Source organism: Anomalospiza imberbis, chromosome 1 (genome assembly GCF_031753505.1).
Source record: "Anomalospiza imberbis isolate Cuckoo-Finch-1a 21T00152 chromosome 1, ASM3175350v1, whole genome shotgun sequence".
Classification (NCBI taxonomy): Eukaryota; Metazoa; Chordata; class Aves; order Passeriformes; family Viduidae; genus Anomalospiza; species Anomalospiza imberbis.
This window is the reverse complement of record NC_089681.1, coordinates 46,943,702-46,964,119: the sequence shown is the minus strand read 5'-3', so window position 1 is coordinate 46,964,119 and position 20,418 is coordinate 46,943,702. Positions and strand designations below refer to the sequence as shown.

Sequence of the window (20,418 nt, the reverse complement as noted above, 5' to 3'; positions counted from 1 at the left end):
AGGCACAGCCTGTTGCCTTTTTAAGAGAATAGAAAGTCAGTTTTGGTCATTGGAAATTAATTCCTATGCCTGAAAGTTCATGTGGTTGACAGGTCTCTGAGAGATCTTATTGAGACTGATTGCTCCAGGATGTTATTTTCAGTTTAAATATTTTAACAACGTGATGTTTAATTTAAAGACAAAGAAAATCTGCAGTGGCTTTTGTTGGCCTTTGGGTTTTTTTATTCTGTTACGTTTGCCTCCTGGAAAGGTGGTCTTCAGCACAGATGGGAAGAACGCCCGCCTTGTTGTTGATGGTCTAAGGGCCCAGCACAGAAAATTGGCAACAAATTCTGTCATCAACATTAGGTCACCAGTGTATGTGGGAGGGCTGCCACCACTGAAGAGACAGGTAAATAATTGACAAATCCACCCATACACACTCCCCATGCTGCACTAATTATATGGGGAAATCTTTAATATGCAGGATTTCTGTGCTGAAAAGCTTTGGGGGAGGATTTCCAAGGGCCGCATGAGCACCATCTGTGACTGGTGTTTGCAGTGGTTCATTACAGATCTTTTTCCTCACCTGTTCACACAGCCTTCACCTATACCCATATTTTCAATATGTTGCTGAGACACTGATGACAACCATGTACTCTTTTCATTTTTATTCCTTAAAAATAGAGAAGACCAAAGTCACATTTTTAATTCCAGAAATACCATCTTTCTGCAGAACATTTACCTCGGTGGACTAAGCAATAATCAGTAGAAAAGCAAAAGAATTATTCTCATTAAGAAGTTATGGATGTAGAACTGGATTTGAATCTGAAATATGTGCAGTTTCTATTTTAAAAAGGGGACAGTTAATGATCCAGGGTATTTTACAAAATCAGATTTAAATAAACAGATTTAGGAAGGGAAGGGTTGCTTCAGGGATTTCACAATTCCTCTTGTATTGTCTTTTTGACACATCATTGGGAAGTATCTGTTTTACAAGCAGGAGTCATGTTAATTCAAAATCAACTCTTACTGGGTTTCAAGCACTTTTTTAGAATTTTGGAATACCTTTTCACTGCATCAAAGATGGGTGTTAGGTGCCTTTAGTGCCAGTTGGCTTTCTATAGTCCAACAGTCCAAAAGAACCACTGTTTAGTATTATTGCTAAAAAAAAAGCCATAATGCTTCAGTATTCATGTTTTGAAATATGCTTTCAGAACATGCCAATGAAGAATTTCAAGGGTTGCCTGAAGAATTTTAAGATGAATGGAAAAGCCATGAATGCACCTCAACAAAAAAATGGCATACTTCCATGTCTGGATGTTCCCATGGACACAGGGATTTACTTCTTTAATGAAGGAGGATATATCACCCTTGGTAAGCTGTGTAGAGACTATGGTATATGGAATTGTCTGAAGCATGTAGGTATATGGGTTACTTGCTTTTATGTGGTTTTCCATTTTTTTCCACCTATAATTATCCCTCTCCCCTGTTTAATTTTCCACAGGTAATTTGCTGATGGGTTTGGATTTCAGGATTGTATTTACCATTCGACCAAGGAGTTCAACTGGTGTACTCCTCCATGCAGGAAACAAGCAAGACAACTACTTGACTGTTTACATGAAGGGAGGGAAGGTGGGTACAGACTGTGTCCATTCCAGCTGTATTGCCCTCATTCAGCAGGGGGAATTCTGACCTTCCCCTGTTGCTCCTGTTCTTTGTCACAGTAGCTTAACAAGTAACTTCTTTACAGGTGGTTGCTGCTGGAAATAGTGATGCTGGAGAACTCCAGGCATCAGTCACACCTAAAAAACCTCTGTCTGATGGACAGTGGCATACCATTGCAGGTACATTGTACATACCATTTCTTCTGAAGCTTTGAAGGGACAGTGGGCACAGAGCACTGCAGCTCCAAATTTTTATTAATCATTTCACTTCTGTTTAGTCTGAGAATACTCTTTAAAACAATGTGTCTTGTGTTAATTAAAGGCTTTATATAAGTTTTTTGTAGGCTCTGTTAAGCCTCAGATGACCTGGGTTTTTAATCAGTCTGACTCTGAATTAAAATAAAATCTGTTTTTTTCTGTGCCTTAAATTTCAAGAAAGATGCCATTTAAAAATAGTGCCATATCTACCTGATTCTTTAATAGGGTTGAGAAAGAGTTCTCATTTACCTGCTTCTTTGCAGTCTCTCAGAAGGAGAACACAGTGCAGCTAGAGGTGGGCACACAGAGTAACTATACCATTGTACTTCAACCCTCTCCTCCTAGACGTGTGTATCAGCCGCTCTACTTCGGCAAAATTCCAGGTAATATTATTGCTTCTTATTTTTTCATGTTTCTTCCTTTCTAAAACAAAGGTCCCATCCATTCATGTTCTCCTATATGATTTCCCCTCTTTTGAAAGCCTTGCCATAATTAATGTTCTCTAAAATAATTGTTATTAACTTGGTCTTTCCACCTTGTTTTTTGTAGCAAATTTGGACACCCCGTGGCTTCCAGTTGAAGACCCATTTTTTGGCTGTCTTCGGAATATTACCATCAATGACAAACATGTGTCCACCAGGAGAATTGCAGAGGTTCATGGTGCAGTGAATTTGCACGGGTGCCCAGAGAAGTAACTCTGCTGTTACGGTTGTCGTGCACACATTGGGCTGTGTCTGCTGAAGAGCTGTGTGGATCCCCTTTGCTGACCAGCATCAGGCTGCTTCTTCTGAACAGCTGGTGAGCAAATGCATCCTCTGGATGTGGACTGTGCCAAAGCAAACAAAATGTATTTGCTTTGACAAACTCCCTTTTAAATGTTATTGATTTCCAAGGTAATTCCTTGTGCCTTTTGAGATATATGCAGAAAATGTAATTGCATATACCCTACTGGGCCAAATTCTGCTCTCATCCACAACAGCAGAGACTTAAGCAACTCCAGCGTCTTAATTTTGGAAATTTTCCTTAATGTTGGCCATCTTGAGAGCAAATTTGCTCCATTAATATAAAGAATTTTTTAAAAATATAAATCTCTTTGGATTGTTGCTTATACAGAAATGTACATTGATGTTAAAAGTAATAATAATAATATAAATGGAGTTTGAAGCACTTTAAGGAGTGAAACTCTGGGGGTTTGTTACAAAGTTAGGAATTGTGGGACCAAATAAATGCAGTATGTTCCTAAAACCTTTCATTTTCTTGTTTGGTTGTTTTAACCAGGTGGGTTTTTAATGTACGTTTTAGAAGCTGCTAAATCCTGCTTGCTTTGTGCTAATATTTCTGTAGGTTTAAGTTGCTGATTTGCCTGAATAAGAAGGTAGCCATCATCTCTGAATCTCTGCTCATCACAATTTGATTATCTAAAAATCTCAAAAAGAGGGTAATTTTTTTGCCATCTTTAGAGACAGAGAGTCTCTTCCATAGGCAATATTTTTTCCTAATGAAATGAAGAAAAGTTTTATTAAGAATAGCAGCTGCATCTGCTACAATTATGTAGCACAATTTACAGGACTAACACAGCAAAACTGTTTTCTTCAACATTCAAATCTTTGTTTTGTACCTGATTGTGACCCACAGTGGAGGGCAGGGAACCCACTTTGCTTTATTCTTCTGAGAAGAGGGCTGGACTGTACAGACTTGACATGGCTTCTTTTTCCACTGCCATTCAGAATCAGCATTTTGATAATTTTTTTTTTATCCCCAATGCCTGATGCCAACTCTCTTTTGCAAAATGAAAAAAATTTAAAAAAAATTCTAAGGCTGGTCCTTGATGTAGAGAGGCATGCAGACAAATTCTCCTTCACTCCTAATGCTCCTACTTTCCACTGCCTTCTTCTCAATGCACAGCAGTGTGTCTTCAGTGTGTTTGAAATGAGGTGCAAGCTGGACTAACAGAAGCAGATGCCAGATCAATAGCTCTTATGGCTTTGGTCATTATTCCCTTTGCAGCTTTGCAGGGTGGCAAAAGTGTCAGAAAGCTGTTCACACCAAATCTTGTGTTGCTTTCTCTTTTATGGCACCTCTTTCACTGGCAAATCTGTGTCCATGCAGAGGTTTCTGAAGTGTAAAGCCAGTTTTGGTGGGAATGGGATGCATGCCGGGGCTCAGGGCTCAGAGGGAGCAAAGGATTGACATGTAATGGCAGAGCACTCTCCCTCTATTATTATACATATTCTCCTGTACAGCAATCTGCCACATGGGACAGCAACAGCCATCATGGTGGAGGTGATGGGTTCAGAAATAATTTCCTGTGATAGCAACAACTGAATCCTTTCTATTTATAAAAGCTCAAATACTGCTCAAATACTCAGTTGACCAAAACGGTGAAAATACTCAATTCATTTACTGGCCTGAATTGACACTAATAATTTCCAGAAGGAGAAAAGAAGAACAATTAATTTTATCATGCTGTTCTCTAGTAACCTTCCCTATCTTACGCTCATCAGAGAGCTCTGTGAGGCAGATTTTCCCAAACCCCCAAAAAAATGCCTTTTCATTCTTCTCTTAACACCCTCAGTAAAACAAAGATAAAAACCATGGCAAAGATTTTTGTATCACAGCCTAGAGCCAGTCCTGGATTTCAATTCCCTTCCATTTGATTTGATTTTATCAGAAGTAGTTTTAATGCTGACAAAAAGAAATGAAAAATGTATAGACTTGAGTAACTGTAAGATATATCAATCGGTAAGTATTAATTCCAATACGATACTATTTTTGCACAAAAAAAAAATAGAAAAGTCTCTTTTGTTTTAAGTTACTTTATAGTTGTTTGGATTTTTCCCCCACAATTTTTTTCAGTTGTATTGCTTCCACAGAGTCAGACTGTCATACATTGTTGGGACAATGAATAAAAGCCAACTAGAGTTTCAGGTTCTGTACTTTCATCTATATCAGGCTGAGGAACACTTAGTAAAAAGCTTCTTCACAGAATATTTTCAGTTGGGAGGAACCCTCAAGTATCATCAAGTCCAGTTGATGATCTTTACATGAGGAAAGAATTTGTCCTGTTTTAATCAATGAAGAATTTTTATTATTGAAGAAATCCAAGTGGACACTGTGTTACGGGTTTTTTTTTAATTGTTAGAAGTAGTAGTTCCAAGAATTTCATCATCAGTGTTGCCATTTGACAATAAACTGCTTGAATTGTTTGCCTCTCTTGGCTGTAGCATTTCAGGTGTGCCCCCAAAACTAGCAATTCCCATGTTAGAATAAAATATTCACACAGGAGAGACTTTCCCTGTAACATTTCATTCTACAGTCATTTTACTAATCAAATACCATGTTCTGAAAGCGCATGGATAAAAAATGCACACTCTTTAGCAGCATGTTAGAGTTCTTCTGAATCCCAAATCAATTACAGAATGAGAGCAGATTTCCACTCTACACTAAACCACATTGATACGGTTAGCATCAAATCTCTCTCTTGTTCATGTAAATATCAAGGGCAAAGGGTTCTCATCCAGTTAATTTGGATTAGATTTAATAGGATCATGTTATCTGAGGTGCATGACACCAAGGTCTGTGAATTTCCATTTATTATAACTACAAACCACAGCCAGATTATTGGCAGCTGAAAGACAGAAAGCTTAACATTGAAAACTGAGAGCAAATAAAATGAAATAGATCACAGGGCACTGTAGAAGGAAATACATATTCATTGTAGGAAAAAAAGCGTATATACACGCTAATATATAAAAAAGGAAAACATTCTGCCTTTTCACTGATTATAAATGACTGTAACTTAAGTTTCTAATAACAAAAGCTTCTAATGAAAACTTTTAACATTCTTTCTGTACCTGAGCTAAGGTTTTGTGCGTTTGTTTCTGTGGAGCTTTCATTTAAAACACAGAGCCATTGACCTTCTACACTGTCACCAGCAACATGGATTGGGTGAGCTAACTTTCTTTGGTTTTGTAACCACTTCTTTGGGTCACCTGTGATTTTTTATATGTGATATTTTTTATTATTATTTGGGTGTTTTCTCCCTTCTCTGTCCTTTCTGCCCTTCATAACATAGCCTTGAAAATGCATTCATAGTGAAAACACTATAAATGTGTTATGGTTTTGTAATGGACTCTTCCCATGCTTTTTGCCTCTTACCATTCTCTTTGTGGTTTCCTTATTTTAAAAAACCAAAAACCTCCTGCATCTTTCTCTAATGATGTAAGGAAATTTAGGACACAAGCTTCTGATCTGTCTGCATTTTCTAAAAATACATTAAATGGACATCCCTGGCAAAAGGGATGTTAAAGGGCATGGTGCTATAATACAATATTATAGCTTCACTGGAGACATTAAGGCTGCAAGGCAGAAACATAAACATCCTTTGTGCAGCTGGCTCAGACATCTTAAAATTGCGAGAGGCTGGTCATTGCCCAACCTGCAACGAAGCACCCTCTGAGTATAAAGAATTGCAAGCAAAATAACCCATTTTCTGTCAGTTTAGGGTATCCTCTGTAGCAATACAACCAAACTGTGACCTGTTGGTCATATTGTGCTGTCTCCTGCTTTGCAGCTGATAGCATAAGATCTTTTTTAAACACACTCCTAACATTACTTTACACCTCAGCCAGTTACTGTGTTTCCTACAGGTTGTTCCAAATGTGAAGCACATGTGAAATGTTCCATGAGAAACAGTTTCTTTGTTAAGGTGTCACTCACTCGTTGAGAAAGATGGAAAACTGCTGCATTGTCACACAGTATAAAAGAAAGATAGTTGGCATCATGGCCTTTTGTCTCTGTTCAGTTATATTTAAATTGGGAGCAACAACAGATTTCTCCATTGTATGGGAGCCTGTTTCTAAGATTTCTGTCACAGGAGGACTATGCACTGGTAAGAATAAATAATTGCATTTCTAGTTGTGTCAGTAATTTGTAAAATAATATGTGTCATGGTTTAGGAATGGTGCTTCACAGTTCAGTGCACCCACTGAGACTCTCCCAAACCACACTGACATTTGCCCTCTCCTCCTTTCCCCTGCCCCGTTCCTGGTCCAGCAGGGGAAATTGAGAATTAGGGCACAAAAGGTAAAGATCACAGGTTGAGAAAAGAAAAGTTTACTGGAAACAGCAATGAGATAAGAAAATGAACAGTAATAGCAACAATATGAATAAAGAAAGTATACAAAGAGAGGGTAATTAATGTGCAAAGATGCTCACCAGGGACCCCCAAGACAATGTGCCATGGCAGACAATGCATGTTTTTTTTAACCAGAACCCCTGTCCTCTCACACAGAAGCCAGAGTCCCTTACCCTGCTCCTGGCAATGATGTGAGGTGGTATGGAATAACCTCCTACCATGCCCCTTCAGCCATGCTCCCTCAGCTACTGCAAAATATTAACTCTGTGCTGGTCAAAACTAAGGCAATATAGAAAGGAGCTGTTAGAATTTCCATCCAGAAAGAATTATTCAGATAGTTTTTTGATGCCTGAAGACATAACAAAGAAAAATATTTTAAAGGATAGAGAAACAAATTATTTTGTGTTCAACCAGCTCTTCTTAACACAGTTTTAATTAACAAGGTTAATTTTTAGTATAATAAGCCAAAATCTATCAGCATGAGATATTACTTAATAGAGGAGTTGTATAGCTGTGTAACAGCACCTACCATAAATCTTAATTCCAGATCCTGATTACTTTCCAGTCAGAATTACTGTCCTGATACTACAAACCTAGAGAACCAGTAATATGCCAGGCACTGACTCCTCTGGTGAGGTCGAGGGCTTCAGCTAATAAAATTTACCTGAGAACAAGGTGTCAGATCAGTAATAAAATTCTAACTTTCCGTTTTCTGCACTCATTTAAATCAAAGGCAATAACATGTCCCCAGGGTCATTAACCTAAGTTGTCAAGAAGCTAAAAACACTCTGAGCAATTCTCCAGGGAAAGACATAGGCATAATCCAAAGTTCAGTGGCTTAGTGGAAAGATTGAACTAGTTCACAGGACTTTGGTTCATACACCTTATTAAAACATGCAGTAAATCTTACCTACTGTTTATAAAAAAAATGTATTCTAAAATATTGCCAAGGTTTATAGAGAATTGTTACTGCAGATAAAATCTGTTATGTAATAAAGGGCAAGACACAGTCTCCATAAAATCTAAGATAATCCATCTAATGCAAATATACATAAATGGAAACTTTACACAAATGCAAAGGGTATTTGCATCAGCAAGAAGAGTGGAAGCAAGGACACCAGGCAGATAACCATGCTCCCTGAGGAGTGTCAGTGGTGAAGGCAGGAGGAGGGAGGAGGTCTCAGAATGCCTGCGGTGAGCCATTCAACCTGGATGCCAAAGATCCCACTGAGACTCAGCTGTTTCCTACGCTGCTCAAAATCAAAAGTAACTGCAATCATCCCACTATGCCTTTACCAAAAGGAAAGAAAACTCTTCCGGCAATTTCATTATTCCTGCATGCAGAAGAGTAGTACCAAATTTCAGACTGATCATTGTATTAAGTCGGATTCTTGTAACTTGATATTGGTATGTTAAAGGAAGGTAATGTTCTCAAAGCAGAGCCACTTAAGAGGACATTTGATCCCTGAATCTATGTATATTGCATTTATAGAAAAGATGAAACGAATCGACATATATGCTCAACACAAAACCACCACAAAACCATTCCTGGTCATTACTGTTATTTAATTAAAATGGAATGAAAAGGTTAAATCTTTCAAAGAGATGCTGCATGCCATCAAACAGAATAAAAACCAGGTGCCTGATTGGGATAAATCAACACTACTCTGTTGTTCCTGGATTTGGGCAGATAGAAGAGGATCTAGTTGTGTTTGTGTAGCTTTGTGTGTTTTAAATGTTGGGGACACAATGCATAGACCTTATAAAAAGGACTTTGCTGCGAAGAGTTAAAACTAGGAATGTTACAATTCACTTTCTGTGAAAAAAATATAAGGGTTTTTTTAATCAGTGTTTAAAAATATGCTTAAAAACAAGGTACAAGCCTAGAGGACGGACAGAAAGCTCTTATAGTTGAAGAGGAAAAGTAATACAGGAAAAAGCAAGCCTTGGTACTTCTCAGAGAGTACTTACCCCTGCCAAGGGATGTGTCTACAGCAGAAAAGCTGCTAGAAACTGTAGTTAATTTGACTGGACAATTTTATTGTAGTTTAGCGTGGACAATTTATGTGGTTACAACAAGGAACACAGGCCTGACCCCTTGAACCCCAGACTCAGTACCGCCCTCCTGGGCTGCTCCTGTGTGGCATCCAGGGTGTCCCAACCTCTTCTCAGCCCAGGGGAGGGCTGTGGGGCTGAGTGGCTGCCTGCACCCCTTCCCCAGTGCTGAGGGAAAAGGCTTTTCTCAGGCTTCCCCTCTTTCCTGACCAGATGCTCAGTCTGTGAGCAAAAATACAAATCTCTGTCTGCGATGGGGAGTTCAGAAAAATGGTCAGCCAGGCTGAGTATATGACAGGAGGAAAACATCACGAAGATGCCACTCCTGGCCTTTTTTATTTTGCTCTCTGACCCTTTTTCTTTTGTTTGCTGTAGTCAGTATAATGGAAGGGAACATCTGGACTCTAGTGACAGCAACCAAATTTGCATGCATATAGCAGATAATTAAGCACGTGTCTATCTGCAGCTGCAAACAGCAATTAGTCTTAAGATAGCTTTGCACACCCCTTCCTGCCTATTCTTCTGTTCCCCTCAGAGGGCTCTCTCACTTGCGAGCATCTCTGAGAGGCACTGAGTGCTGGCCTCCTTTTTATTTGTGAAGACAGTTGTGCAGCTGAGCTTAAACCCTTCAATATAACTTTGAATAGGATGAACTTCCTCTGATCTATCAATTCCCAGAAACGGCTTTCTGCATAAGGCATGATGCGGTGACCCAAATCAAAACATCCGTGCTTACACCCCAGCATTGCTGAGACTATAAGCAGATTTCATTCCTAGTTCCTCCTCTTAGATCTGAAGAAACTGAGCTCTAGAGAGTCACTTCTGATTGCTGATGTTTTGTGTGGCTGTCTCTTGCATCTCTGCAATTGCCCACAGCAAATACTGCCTTCCTTGCTTCCTGCAACTAGGAAGAAGTTTACATTTGCCCTACAGCCTCCACCCCAAGGCCATGAAGGGCATTTTATAACATCTTACCCTACCAAGTAAATACATTTATCCTATGCCTGTCTTTTAAGTTGCAGAATCTCCTGGAAATGAAATCATAGATAGCATTTTGTTGCCTAGAATAGGTGTCCTCATTTCTCCTGTGATAGACTTAAATTTTCTAGACAGGTAAAATAGAAGCTGCCTCAACGCTGCAACTAAGAGACACAGTTTAGAGTAATCTACAAGGCAGAGCAATTTTCTTTGTTTGTTGAAAGCCAAAGACTGCATTGCAAATTCCTAAATTTCAGGCTCTAGCATCATATTTTTAAATTTATCTGTATGCTAAAATTGAGTGTAGTAATAGGGTGGGCTTCAGCTGGGGCAGGCTCAAGTTGGAGAAGATAGGGCTAGAATGTGATCAAAGAGACCCCTGTGCCTCAAGCAGGGGTTAGATTCAATGGAATGGCTTCACAATCTGGACAACAGTGATTATTCCATGTGGCTCTTTGCATTTGCTCATTGTATGACCCAGCTGTCTGATCAAGGCTTTCGTTGAGGTAAGAGTCTACGTAATGCTCTCTGCTGGAGAATTCCTGTGAATGTTTGAATGCTTGGGTATAATGTGCGATGTTTCCATTGGATTTACTTCTCTGTGTTAATAAAATGTAGGCATTCCCAGCTATGTCAAATTCACAAAAATAGCAGAAAGTGTTTGCATCAAGTAGTCATTTGAAAACAAAACTTCAGTTTCAGAAACTTATTGAGGCATAGGGATCTGTTGGAAAACAAGTTTGCTTCTATATAGATAACATGAATCTCCTGTGTTTCAGTGGGCAACACCAATGAGTTTTTTTGTAAATGCCCTGTAACAGCAATGAATAAAACACCATGGTTGGCACCAACAAACACTGTAACACTGTCACATGCATCTGCATTTCATGCATAGCTTTGCTTACAGGAGCACATTCCACCACAAAATCCAGACAAAAATGTTAGGGCTTTTACTATTAGGATAGGTGAACTCATTATTTTTCATTTGGGAACCCACAGAAAGTTACAAAATATCTGAACCTATTTGATTTGAAGCAAATGGAATGGCTCAACAGACTTGGATGCAGACAAAATCAGCCAATAGCACTGGTAGCACCCACTTCAGTTGAGTAAGACCCAAAGCATTTGTGGAGCAGTGTGGTTACTCACAACTTGAGGTGGACAAAAATTGGTTGTCTGCTCTAGGCTATCTTTCTGTAATCAATGGAGGAGGGTTAGTTATCTCCAAACAAAAACACACCCAAACACCATCTCAAACATATGCTGTAAGAGCACATGGCAACAGCCAACCTAGTGCTGGGCTCCAAGCAAGAAACCCACTGGACTTACTCCCTGAAGATGGATGAAGCACTTGATTATACTTTAGTCCTCAGGAATACTCAGCCCACCTTATGACCCAACTATAAAAATATTTTTGTGTGGTATTGTCAGCAGGCCACAGAGAAGAAAAGAACAAACCACAGGAAGTTATCTCCTGCTTCCAATTGCAGGGAAAATTTGACATTATAAATGCTTTTGTCACTCATCCTTTTCAATACTGAGTCACCCAGACATGGTTAGCTTCTGGCATCTCCATACGATGAACTGCTTTTTTCTGTGCTTTGTATGATTTGAAACTTAAGAATTTAAGAAGAAAACGTAGCTTGAACCCAAAATAAAGGCATATAAAGTAAAGAGATGTGAGATAGAAGGCATATTTATGTGTGCTTGTATACGTACAACCCATCTAAAAATAGGTGAGTGCAAGAGCTATCAAAATGAGAGGAATGGAAAGGAAAACAGAGAAATGCTTGCTGGATGAATTGCAGTAGAAAATAACATTTGAGAAAAAATGCTAATGAACTGAAAAATGGGAAAGTGTACTGAAAAAATGGAAGATTGTTTCCTTGTGCTGTGCCCGGTAGATGAGCTCTGAAGAAATGGCTTGGAGTAAAAGCACAGATTTTCACACTGTATTATCCTGGTTATTGCCATGCATAACTCATAATGGCTAAAATTATGCAACTCAGTTTAAGGTACTTGCCTTGTACATAGCTCTCAGCCTCACAAAACGTGTTTGTAGAACAATTAATTGTGAGTCAGTACAGGATAAGTCACCCAATGTATAGTTTTAAAAGGCACTGTGCTTTCAGAAAGGCAGGAGTGCTTTCAGAATCCAAATACACTTTAAAAAGGAGGAGGGTTATTAAATTTGATATTAAGCCATTACTTTAATAAAAATCTTGTTGCAAGTTAAGATTTCTAAGTTACTCCTGTGGTTACCATTACACACACTCAGAATCTTGACTTTGATGTCTCCCTTTATCTGCAATGCAGTGTTTTGCTTGCAGAGCTGCCACTTCCAGTAGTGGAAACTGATTCTGGTAGTCACTGCTTCAAGTAATCTATAATTCTGAAGAGTGTTTTCCAACTCACATACCTTGATTAACAAGTGCCCAAATAGGAACATATTATAGATTAATTTGTAAAGAATATGTATACCAAATAAATGGCCTGAGTTTCCAGAAGTAGAAGAATGGAAAACCTAATGGCAAGCAAAAAGAGAAATCACTTCTTATTGTAGCAAATAGAAACTCAGCTGCATGCTGCTTATTTCATTAAGTACCAGGAGGTAACGCATACATTCCTGGGTTGCTATTTCATTACAGAACTGTCAGCTCAAAGTCTAGTTGGTCAAGCAACAGCTCCCAGTCTCTTAAATTCTCTTTAAATGTTGGCTACAAAAAATAATCTCAGCAAATAACAAGAGTATACTTTTTATGTCTGCTTTACAGTTTTACACATCAAAATGTGAAGAATCTTCCATTCATATCAACTGGCATTGCATTTACTTAAATTAATGTTCATGACTATAGAACAACAAATTAAGGCAAAGACTAGAATGAAGATTATTTAAGCATATGGCTTTATTTAGCTGTTGTCTCCAGATAATGCTGGAACCTGAGTGTATCTAAATAAATATACTGCCTGAGGACACCCTTAAAAGAAGATGAACCCTTCACTTCAGGTTTACACAAACAGACACAATGACTTTTCTTGCAAATTAAATTCTCTAAATTAAATGGTACAGCTAATTATTTTCTTGAGTGAGCAGCAAAAGTTGTCAGACCAAAACACATTTCACAGATGAAAAGCTAGTATCCAGAAATAAAAACTTTGATATCTGAGGTAGCATCTGTCTCTCAATATGGTTTCTAGGTTTTTTTCCAACTTTTGATATATGCTGCAGATCATACTGTTTCTTTTAAAAGCCAGTTGCCACCTCTATGTATGCAAGCCTCAGAGAAGAGTTTTGTAAAGAACAGAGCACTGTGCTCCAGAAGACATTATTAAACTCCCAAAACATAAGGAAGTGAAATAAATTGGGACAAAGGCATCAGTATTTAAGTAGGTATAAATAAAAGGGAAGGAGCTCACCATTTTTGTACGTATGGTTTGTATGTACACTGCTGACAGAGCTGCTCCAATAAACATGTCCTGCTTGGTCTATTCCAGTGACAGAAAGTCAAAATGCTTTAGTGTGAGGCAGTTGTAGATCACCAAACATCTTGATGTAGCATAACCATCGATGTTGATGCACACAATTATTGGGTATTACAATCCCATCAACAGATATGAGAACCAATGCATGGATAATTTAAGCAGCTTGCTCAAAGGCACTGGTGAAGCAAGTTCCCTCCTATGTGACTGACAGATGACTGTCAGGGGACAGTGGTTTCTTAGACCATGAAATACTCCCATCTAAAATTGTACAGAAAATGTGAAAACAAGCCAAAAGGGACATCAGCATAAGAATTCATTGTTTGCAGTTTTTACTAATGCCAGGAGTGGGAGATTCACAACTCTGCTGTGGCTGCTTCATAACATCCCGCTGAGCTCTCATCTATCTGCCTTCATGGGTTGTACCCAACCATCATCCCACCAGGCCTTTTTTTCCTCATGCCTTCCTTTCTGTTTACCTCAACTACTGGGCATTGCAGTTGTGATGATCTTTCAAAGCAAGGAGTGTAAAGCTAGGTTTTAGTCTCCTCTAAATGATTACCTGGACAATCTGGCTACATAAACTTGTGTTTCATGTCAGGGAAAAAGCCTGTCACCAGTGGGATCTGCTGACATTTTTGTCACTAGAATTTTAAACAAAAGATTCCCCACTCTAAGTCTAGGAACAAAAAGAGGGGCAAGAAATGTAGATTTCAAAACTGAAAAACAAACGTGATGCCTAAAAGCCAAAATAAAGTCTCTATAGCTCAATTCTGTTTAATGGCCTTTCCATTTCTGTAGCAAAGGACTACAGAAAGAAGAAAGTGAAAACTGTTGAAATGCTACCTATACAACACATATAATGCCAAAAGACCCAAATGGAAGTAGAAAAGTACAAAGTGTTGCTGACAAGTGTTCTTTAAATAGTCTCACTTCAAACCACATTATATATCAAGCTGCTTGACACCTGTGGGAAAATATTTACTGCTAAAATAGTGAAAGAAAAATAAGCCTTAGTAACATATTATCTTTATTATGTTCCAAACAATTCCAAATATGTTTTACAAGGGGTTTTGGTTACTGTAAGTGACAAGGACTGGGGAGAGCACTAACACAAAGAGTGTTTATGGAGGCTGATATGTTTGCCACAGGTTATGGCCTTGCTGATTACTTGCTTCTCGTCCTAAGCTTGAAAGTACAAAGGCACATCCTCACTATCTGGGTAAATTATTTGTTGACAAATGCTATACATATAGTTAGATGCATGTGCATGTATATAGAGGAACATGTAGAAAAAAATCCTTCACAAACGCAATTGGTCTGTGAAGTGGATTCATGCACAAATGAACAATGCAGGAAAACTGGAGGGCCCCACCAAAGTAGATCAGCAAAAATGATTAGAGGTTTAAAATGTATGACCTGCTTGTGAAAGGTCAAAGCTGCTATTTGTTGTAAAAATTGAAAGACTTACAGGGCCTCAATAAAGAGCCCATAATGTAGAAACAAGAGACAAATAATGTACATATGCTCCAGTTTGGGCAAGGCATCCTACCTTACCTTCCATACAAAAAAACATTAAGCTCACCTGTTTTAATTTGCCACTAACCCCCTGCTTCTACAAGAAAGATGCATATAATTGTTGTACACTGGAGCAAGAACACGAGGGAAATAATCTACAGGCTCTCTATATTCAAAGTATTTCAAGGACATTCAGAAAAAGGTTTTTCTTTTACCATTTAGATGAATTTGTTCGGACTCTCCAGAAAGGACTGGGCTAGAACTGGTGGATTTCTGGTGATCCCTTTGTGCTTTAAATTTCCTGCTGTGTGGCAATACAGAGCAGGTATTTTTATAACCAAATGTAGATCTGAACTCTGTAGGAAGTCATTCTTCTGAAAGTAAAACATTTTGAATTGGTTCTTAAAAATTCAAGTGGCATGATTATTTTGAGTGGAAGTCTTTCCAATTAATTTTTATAAAACAGGACAGCATGTGGCTGCTGCCTGAACAGAGCAGCTGTTAGTATTTAATACTTGTGTATTCCTTTGTTTTCTCCGGAACTGTGTGCATATGTTTGGCCATTAGCACATTCTGGAACAAAAATCCAACACTAAAAGGCTCTGTTATTTAGCATTCTTTATATAGCAAAAATTATACACCTTTATATGCTTCAGTAAAAATAACTCTGTGTGACTGAACATCAGTTTATCTCAAAATATGACTGATTTTACATTGGGTCCAGAGCAACAATGTGTGGATAAAAATAAACATTATCCAATACAAGCAAATATGAAAAAAAAAAAAAGCCTTTACTTGCTCTGTCTCATCTTTCATTCTCCTTTTTGAATTTCCAAGAACTTTACCTGCTCTCACCCAGCCATCTCTGTCATTGCTCTGTGCAGAAGTGACACAGCACAGTCTATGTTACAGGCTAAATGAGAGCAGTCACAAATCAGTGCTCAAGAGACCAGGACTAAAAGATCAGTCACCTTCTATCTGATAGCTCACCATACACAAAAGGCTTCCTAAAAAAAAAAAAAAAAAGGCAGAGAAAACAGCTTGTGAGAGGAAGGAGTAGTTGATTCTGAAGTAAGGTCCACTGCAAATAAATAGTGGTTATTCTCTTTATTGTTATTATTGTTATTACTGTAACTCTCTTTAAATAAAAGAAAGGGTCAAAGGACTAATCTTCAGTACCCTTGGAATACTTTGGATGAAGAGATTCATTGAGCCTGCTCTGTTTCAGCAGGGTATGTATGCATATTCCTTGTCTATTGACAGAACAGACAAATCGTTTCATGTGTGTGTCCTCAGGCAGGGTTTAGCCCTCAAAAGGACAATGCATATTAATGGGAAATGTCAAGAGCCAGCTCTGAAGATTAGCTTGGCTTTATAGTATTACTTAGTTGCTGTGCTGTATGGAAAATGCATGATGATAACCGAGGCAGAGCTCACCACTCATAAATATTTAAGTGACCAGACACAGTAGACAGGCATCTTTATTGTTCAAGATCAGAGGTACAGTGTGAGGCACAAAGCACAGGAATAAGTGACTTTAACTACTTTAAAAGTACATTTCCTTAGAAATGTACTCATGAAGTTCATATATTTTCTTCCCATATTAAAAAAGGGAAGATCCCCCCATTTATATATTCACTAGCCATTACTGGCAGTCACTGACACAGCTAAGCCCCCTCTGATGGTTTGGAGAAGATGGCTGTACTCTGGATTGCAGCACCCCTTCATAGCCAAGAGTGGGACTGCATCTGATACTGAACTGGAATAGCAAATCCTCAAAAAGGAGTTAAAAATTACAGAAGCACATTTTGCAGGTTTGTGTCTGAGATTCAAAAAGTGTGGGAGATGTCTTTATAATTTAAATAATTATTTCCAGCATGTTGCAGTCATACACAGTCACATTTTCTAAAAAAAAAAAACAAAAAAAAAAAAACAACAAAAAAAAAACATCCTGCCATCCTGAAAGATTTTTCTTTACTGAAATGAGCAGTGATTCAAACTTTAATGTTGATTGTCAAGTATTCTAATATTCTAAATCAACTGCTGTAATTCCCTAACCATCTTAAAAACTGCAAATCGTACTAGGCTTATTGAGGTGTTCCAGGCTTATTGAGGACAGAGGTAGAGTTTTGAAACAATATAGGGAAAGAGAAACCTAGGAAAATCAGATTTAGGGCACTCTGAGACAGAAACAAGGGGTTAGGTTGCTGTATCCAGACACAGTGGAGAAGAGCCCTGAGACAAGTGGAGCCTAAATGACAGACTATGAAAATGATATTAAAGAAAATATGAATATAGACCTGCCCTTGGTTTTTACTCTTTTCTCTCTGATGCTTTAGATAAATCATTATGCTTTTCTGTAATAATTTTTTCCTGCTACTTCAACTTCTGCTATTCTCTGTTGTTCATGAGTAGGGCTAAATTCCGGTTAGACTGTGGAGGAAAAACATCAATAGTTTTTATTTGGGGACCAGTGTGTGATGACTAACAGGACTTCTCCCTGTCAGAAGCACAAAGACAGGGCAGAAGCTTGGAAAGCTTGTCAAAAGGAAGAGTAGATGAGTATTCAAAGGCTATCTTGGAACAACAACAGCAGTGTCATGCCAAGGGGCTGTAACACTATCACAGTTCTGTATCCTGTATGGGATGTGACATTGTAGCCACTTTACCTTTTGTTTATCTGACAGCTTCTGGGAAGCTAGAGGAAAGTTCTTGGAAATTTCAGGCCAGTTAATTTATTAAAATTACAATTCTTGCACACCACTGACTTCACTGTCCTTGAGTAATTACAAATCAGTTGCCTCAACCTTTTTTCATGAGAGGCAACAGGCCATAGCAGCACAGGTTATTCAACCTGCAGGGAGCTGTGAGCTGAGGGGCAAGCTAGCCACCGACTGACCCCTCTGCTGAAATTGTTGGCTCATGACTGCCTATTTTGCTCATGATAGCATGCTACCAGGAATTAAAAAAACAAACAAACGCAAAAAACCTCAAGAAAGATGCTTAGAGTGTTGTTAGACTGCAAAGTCAATGTAAGCTTTGATTGGCTTGTACAAATCATCTGTGTAGTCCTGTTCACTGTGGTTTCCTCGCTCCCTTGGCCATTTTTAGCAGGATGAATCAGTGGTACCACATCCTCCATATGAGTCAAACTAATTGTAACCCATCACAAGACCTCATCTGCTGTTTCAGGGCAGGGAGACCTACAGCTCTGCTGACTTCCAATCCAATTCTGCAGGAAAACGAGGTTGCAGTGCAGATCACAACAACACGGGCACTGTAAAACTGCTGCTGCTCAGCTGATGAAGTCAAACTGCACATGTCAGCTTCCTTCATTAAGGAAGGTGTGTTCAACGTGTTACTTGTCTACTTGAACAGCTGAAGTGCAGTTTCATTCTGCCATTTTTTTTCCATATACTTATGTGTTTCTGTAGAGTTGATTCAGCTATTCACATCTGGAGTTTGAAAATGAATAGCTAGCTACCGGGTACTTATAAAAGCATTTGTTACAGAAGAGAAATTATCAGTGCCAGCCCTCAGCAAGGTCTGGAGCAACTGGGTACTAGAAAGAAGATCTCAGAAGAATTCTAGCTTCTTGTGCATGTGACCCAAACCTGTAGGAAGCACACAGCCCTGCAACGCTATTACTCAAACACAGGGGCAAGGAAATAGGAGTGTAGTATTGGAGAAATGGAGTAGGTGTTGCACAAAGGACTTGGCTCCTTGCTGCTCCTCAGAAATACTACTTGGATGTAGGAGTTAGCCTATGACAAGTTTTCGGGGAATCCACAAGATTCATTGCCTCTTGATTGATTACATCTGACAAAGTGAAAGGATATAATAAACTGCTCCACCATTAACACCTGCCCACAGAATCCTGCCTGGCAGATAATATTACAGGAGTAATTGTTTTCATTTGGAATGCAGTGTCTTGAAACAGAGAATAAGGGCAGTGCAACTGCAACTTGCAATTTCCTTTTAGTGAGGCTGCTTGCATTTCTGGAGTCCAAATTTCACAAATAACCAGTAAACACACTGGAGAACATGCTGTTCCCTAGTCATGCTGTGCTGACTTTCCAGAAGCCCTTTAGGATTTCTAGGCTGTGTGGATCATGCTGTTTTGGAGATGTGCATTGTAACCGAAGATGTGTCCTCTTTCAACACCCCTGAGTGTCCAGCCCTGCTCAGTGAAACAGAGGGGCTGGAAATCAGCCAAAGGATGCGGTTCACACCTGACAGATTGCAGAAGCCTCCTGGCATTAGGCAACCCACACCTTCCAAGAACTGTTGTTTCAAGAAGTTATTGGTACAAAGTATTTCCCGAGGGGGTGGTAGCAATTCCCACAAGGCATGGACAGAAATATGGCAGCTTGATTCACAGGAAGACAGACGTTTTGCTTGACAGGGAAAAGAGGTTGCTACTAAAAGTAGTGTTTGGTCCCATTCTTTTGTATGCTACAAAGGGGAGGTGGTGGAAGTCTGAGTCTTAAATTTTTCTCAAGAGCAGCTGTAGCACTCTTCTAGCTGCCAGGAAGCAATACCAAGTTGTTGGTATTAGCCTTTGTATGCAGCTAAATTTAAGCACAGCAAAGAAAACCTCTTCTTGCAAAGAAGGATGGAAACAACGTCGGTGTATTTTCAGTGTCCAAGTACTTGGCCATTTTGGGTTGGAATGGATACATTTACACAAGTGTACTTTCTCACCCAGCCTGTGCTTGGAAATGCCTGCCAGCCTAGCTTGTATCTGAACCAAACTTGCAAATACTGATTTTTGATGTCAGCATCACAGGTAAGTTCGCATTGCTAATCATGAAGGTATGTGTCAAGAGATTTAGAGCAAATTCCTAGAAACCTTGTTTCCCAGACTTGCACCGGGGAGGTCACAAAGTCACCATTGTATGAAAGAGGAACTTTTACTCTCTGTTCTAGCGACTGCAGTCACTGAATAAAACCACTAATAAAAAAAAAAAAAAAAAAAGAAAAAAGAAAACTCAATTCTCTGGAAATGGAAAGCCGCATTATCTATCAGAGGAGGACTTTGGACTTCTCTTCTTCACACTCTAGGGCTGGCTGCAGCCTCAGCTGCTACAACCTACCCATTAAAAACCGCAGTGGATTTTGCAAGAAACCACAGGATTGTGGAGGGCAGGAGGTGGGTGGCAGCCACCTGTGCCTGTGCGGTGCCTGACAGCAAAGCCAGGTGAGGATGTGCCACTCAGTGCTATGCTTTAGTTGATGAGGTGTTGGGTCGTAGGTTGGACTTGATGATCTCAAATGTCTTTTCCAACCTAGGTCATTCTGTGATTTTATGAAAAGGTCCTTCATCCAGAGGGTGTTTGAGTACTG

General features: G+C 39.1%; 1 protein-coding gene and 1 long non-coding RNA gene across 2 annotated transcripts in view; one reads left to right on the top strand and one right to left on the bottom strand.

Moving 5' to 3' along the window:
• Window positions 1-3,149, top strand: part of LAMA3 (laminin subunit alpha 3) — a 106,340-nt gene extending 103,191 nt beyond the window's left edge. Inside the window, exons 72-77 of the mRNA XM_068190621.1 lie at window positions 251-391; window positions 1,197-1,356; window positions 1,487-1,614; window positions 1,733-1,826; window positions 2,168-2,287; window positions 2,454-3,149. Coding sequence (XP_068046722.1) covers window positions 251-391; window positions 1,197-1,356; window positions 1,487-1,614; window positions 1,733-1,826; window positions 2,168-2,287; window positions 2,454-2,599 — 789 coding nt within the window. The 3' untranslated portion in view covers window positions 2,600-3,149. The remainder of the gene's footprint in view (window positions 1-250; window positions 392-1,196; window positions 1,357-1,486; window positions 1,615-1,732; window positions 1,827-2,167; window positions 2,288-2,453) is intronic.
• LOC137474249 (uncharacterized) lies at window positions 519-19,004 on the bottom strand. The gene is made up of 3 exons (XR_010999257.1): window positions 18,127-19,004; window positions 15,918-16,079; window positions 519-655 (listed from the first exon to the last, which is right to left on the bottom strand). It is a non-coding gene; the product is annotated as an uncharacterized lncRNA (long non-coding RNA).
• Between the last annotated feature and the right edge of the window lie 1,414 nt (window positions 19,005-20,418).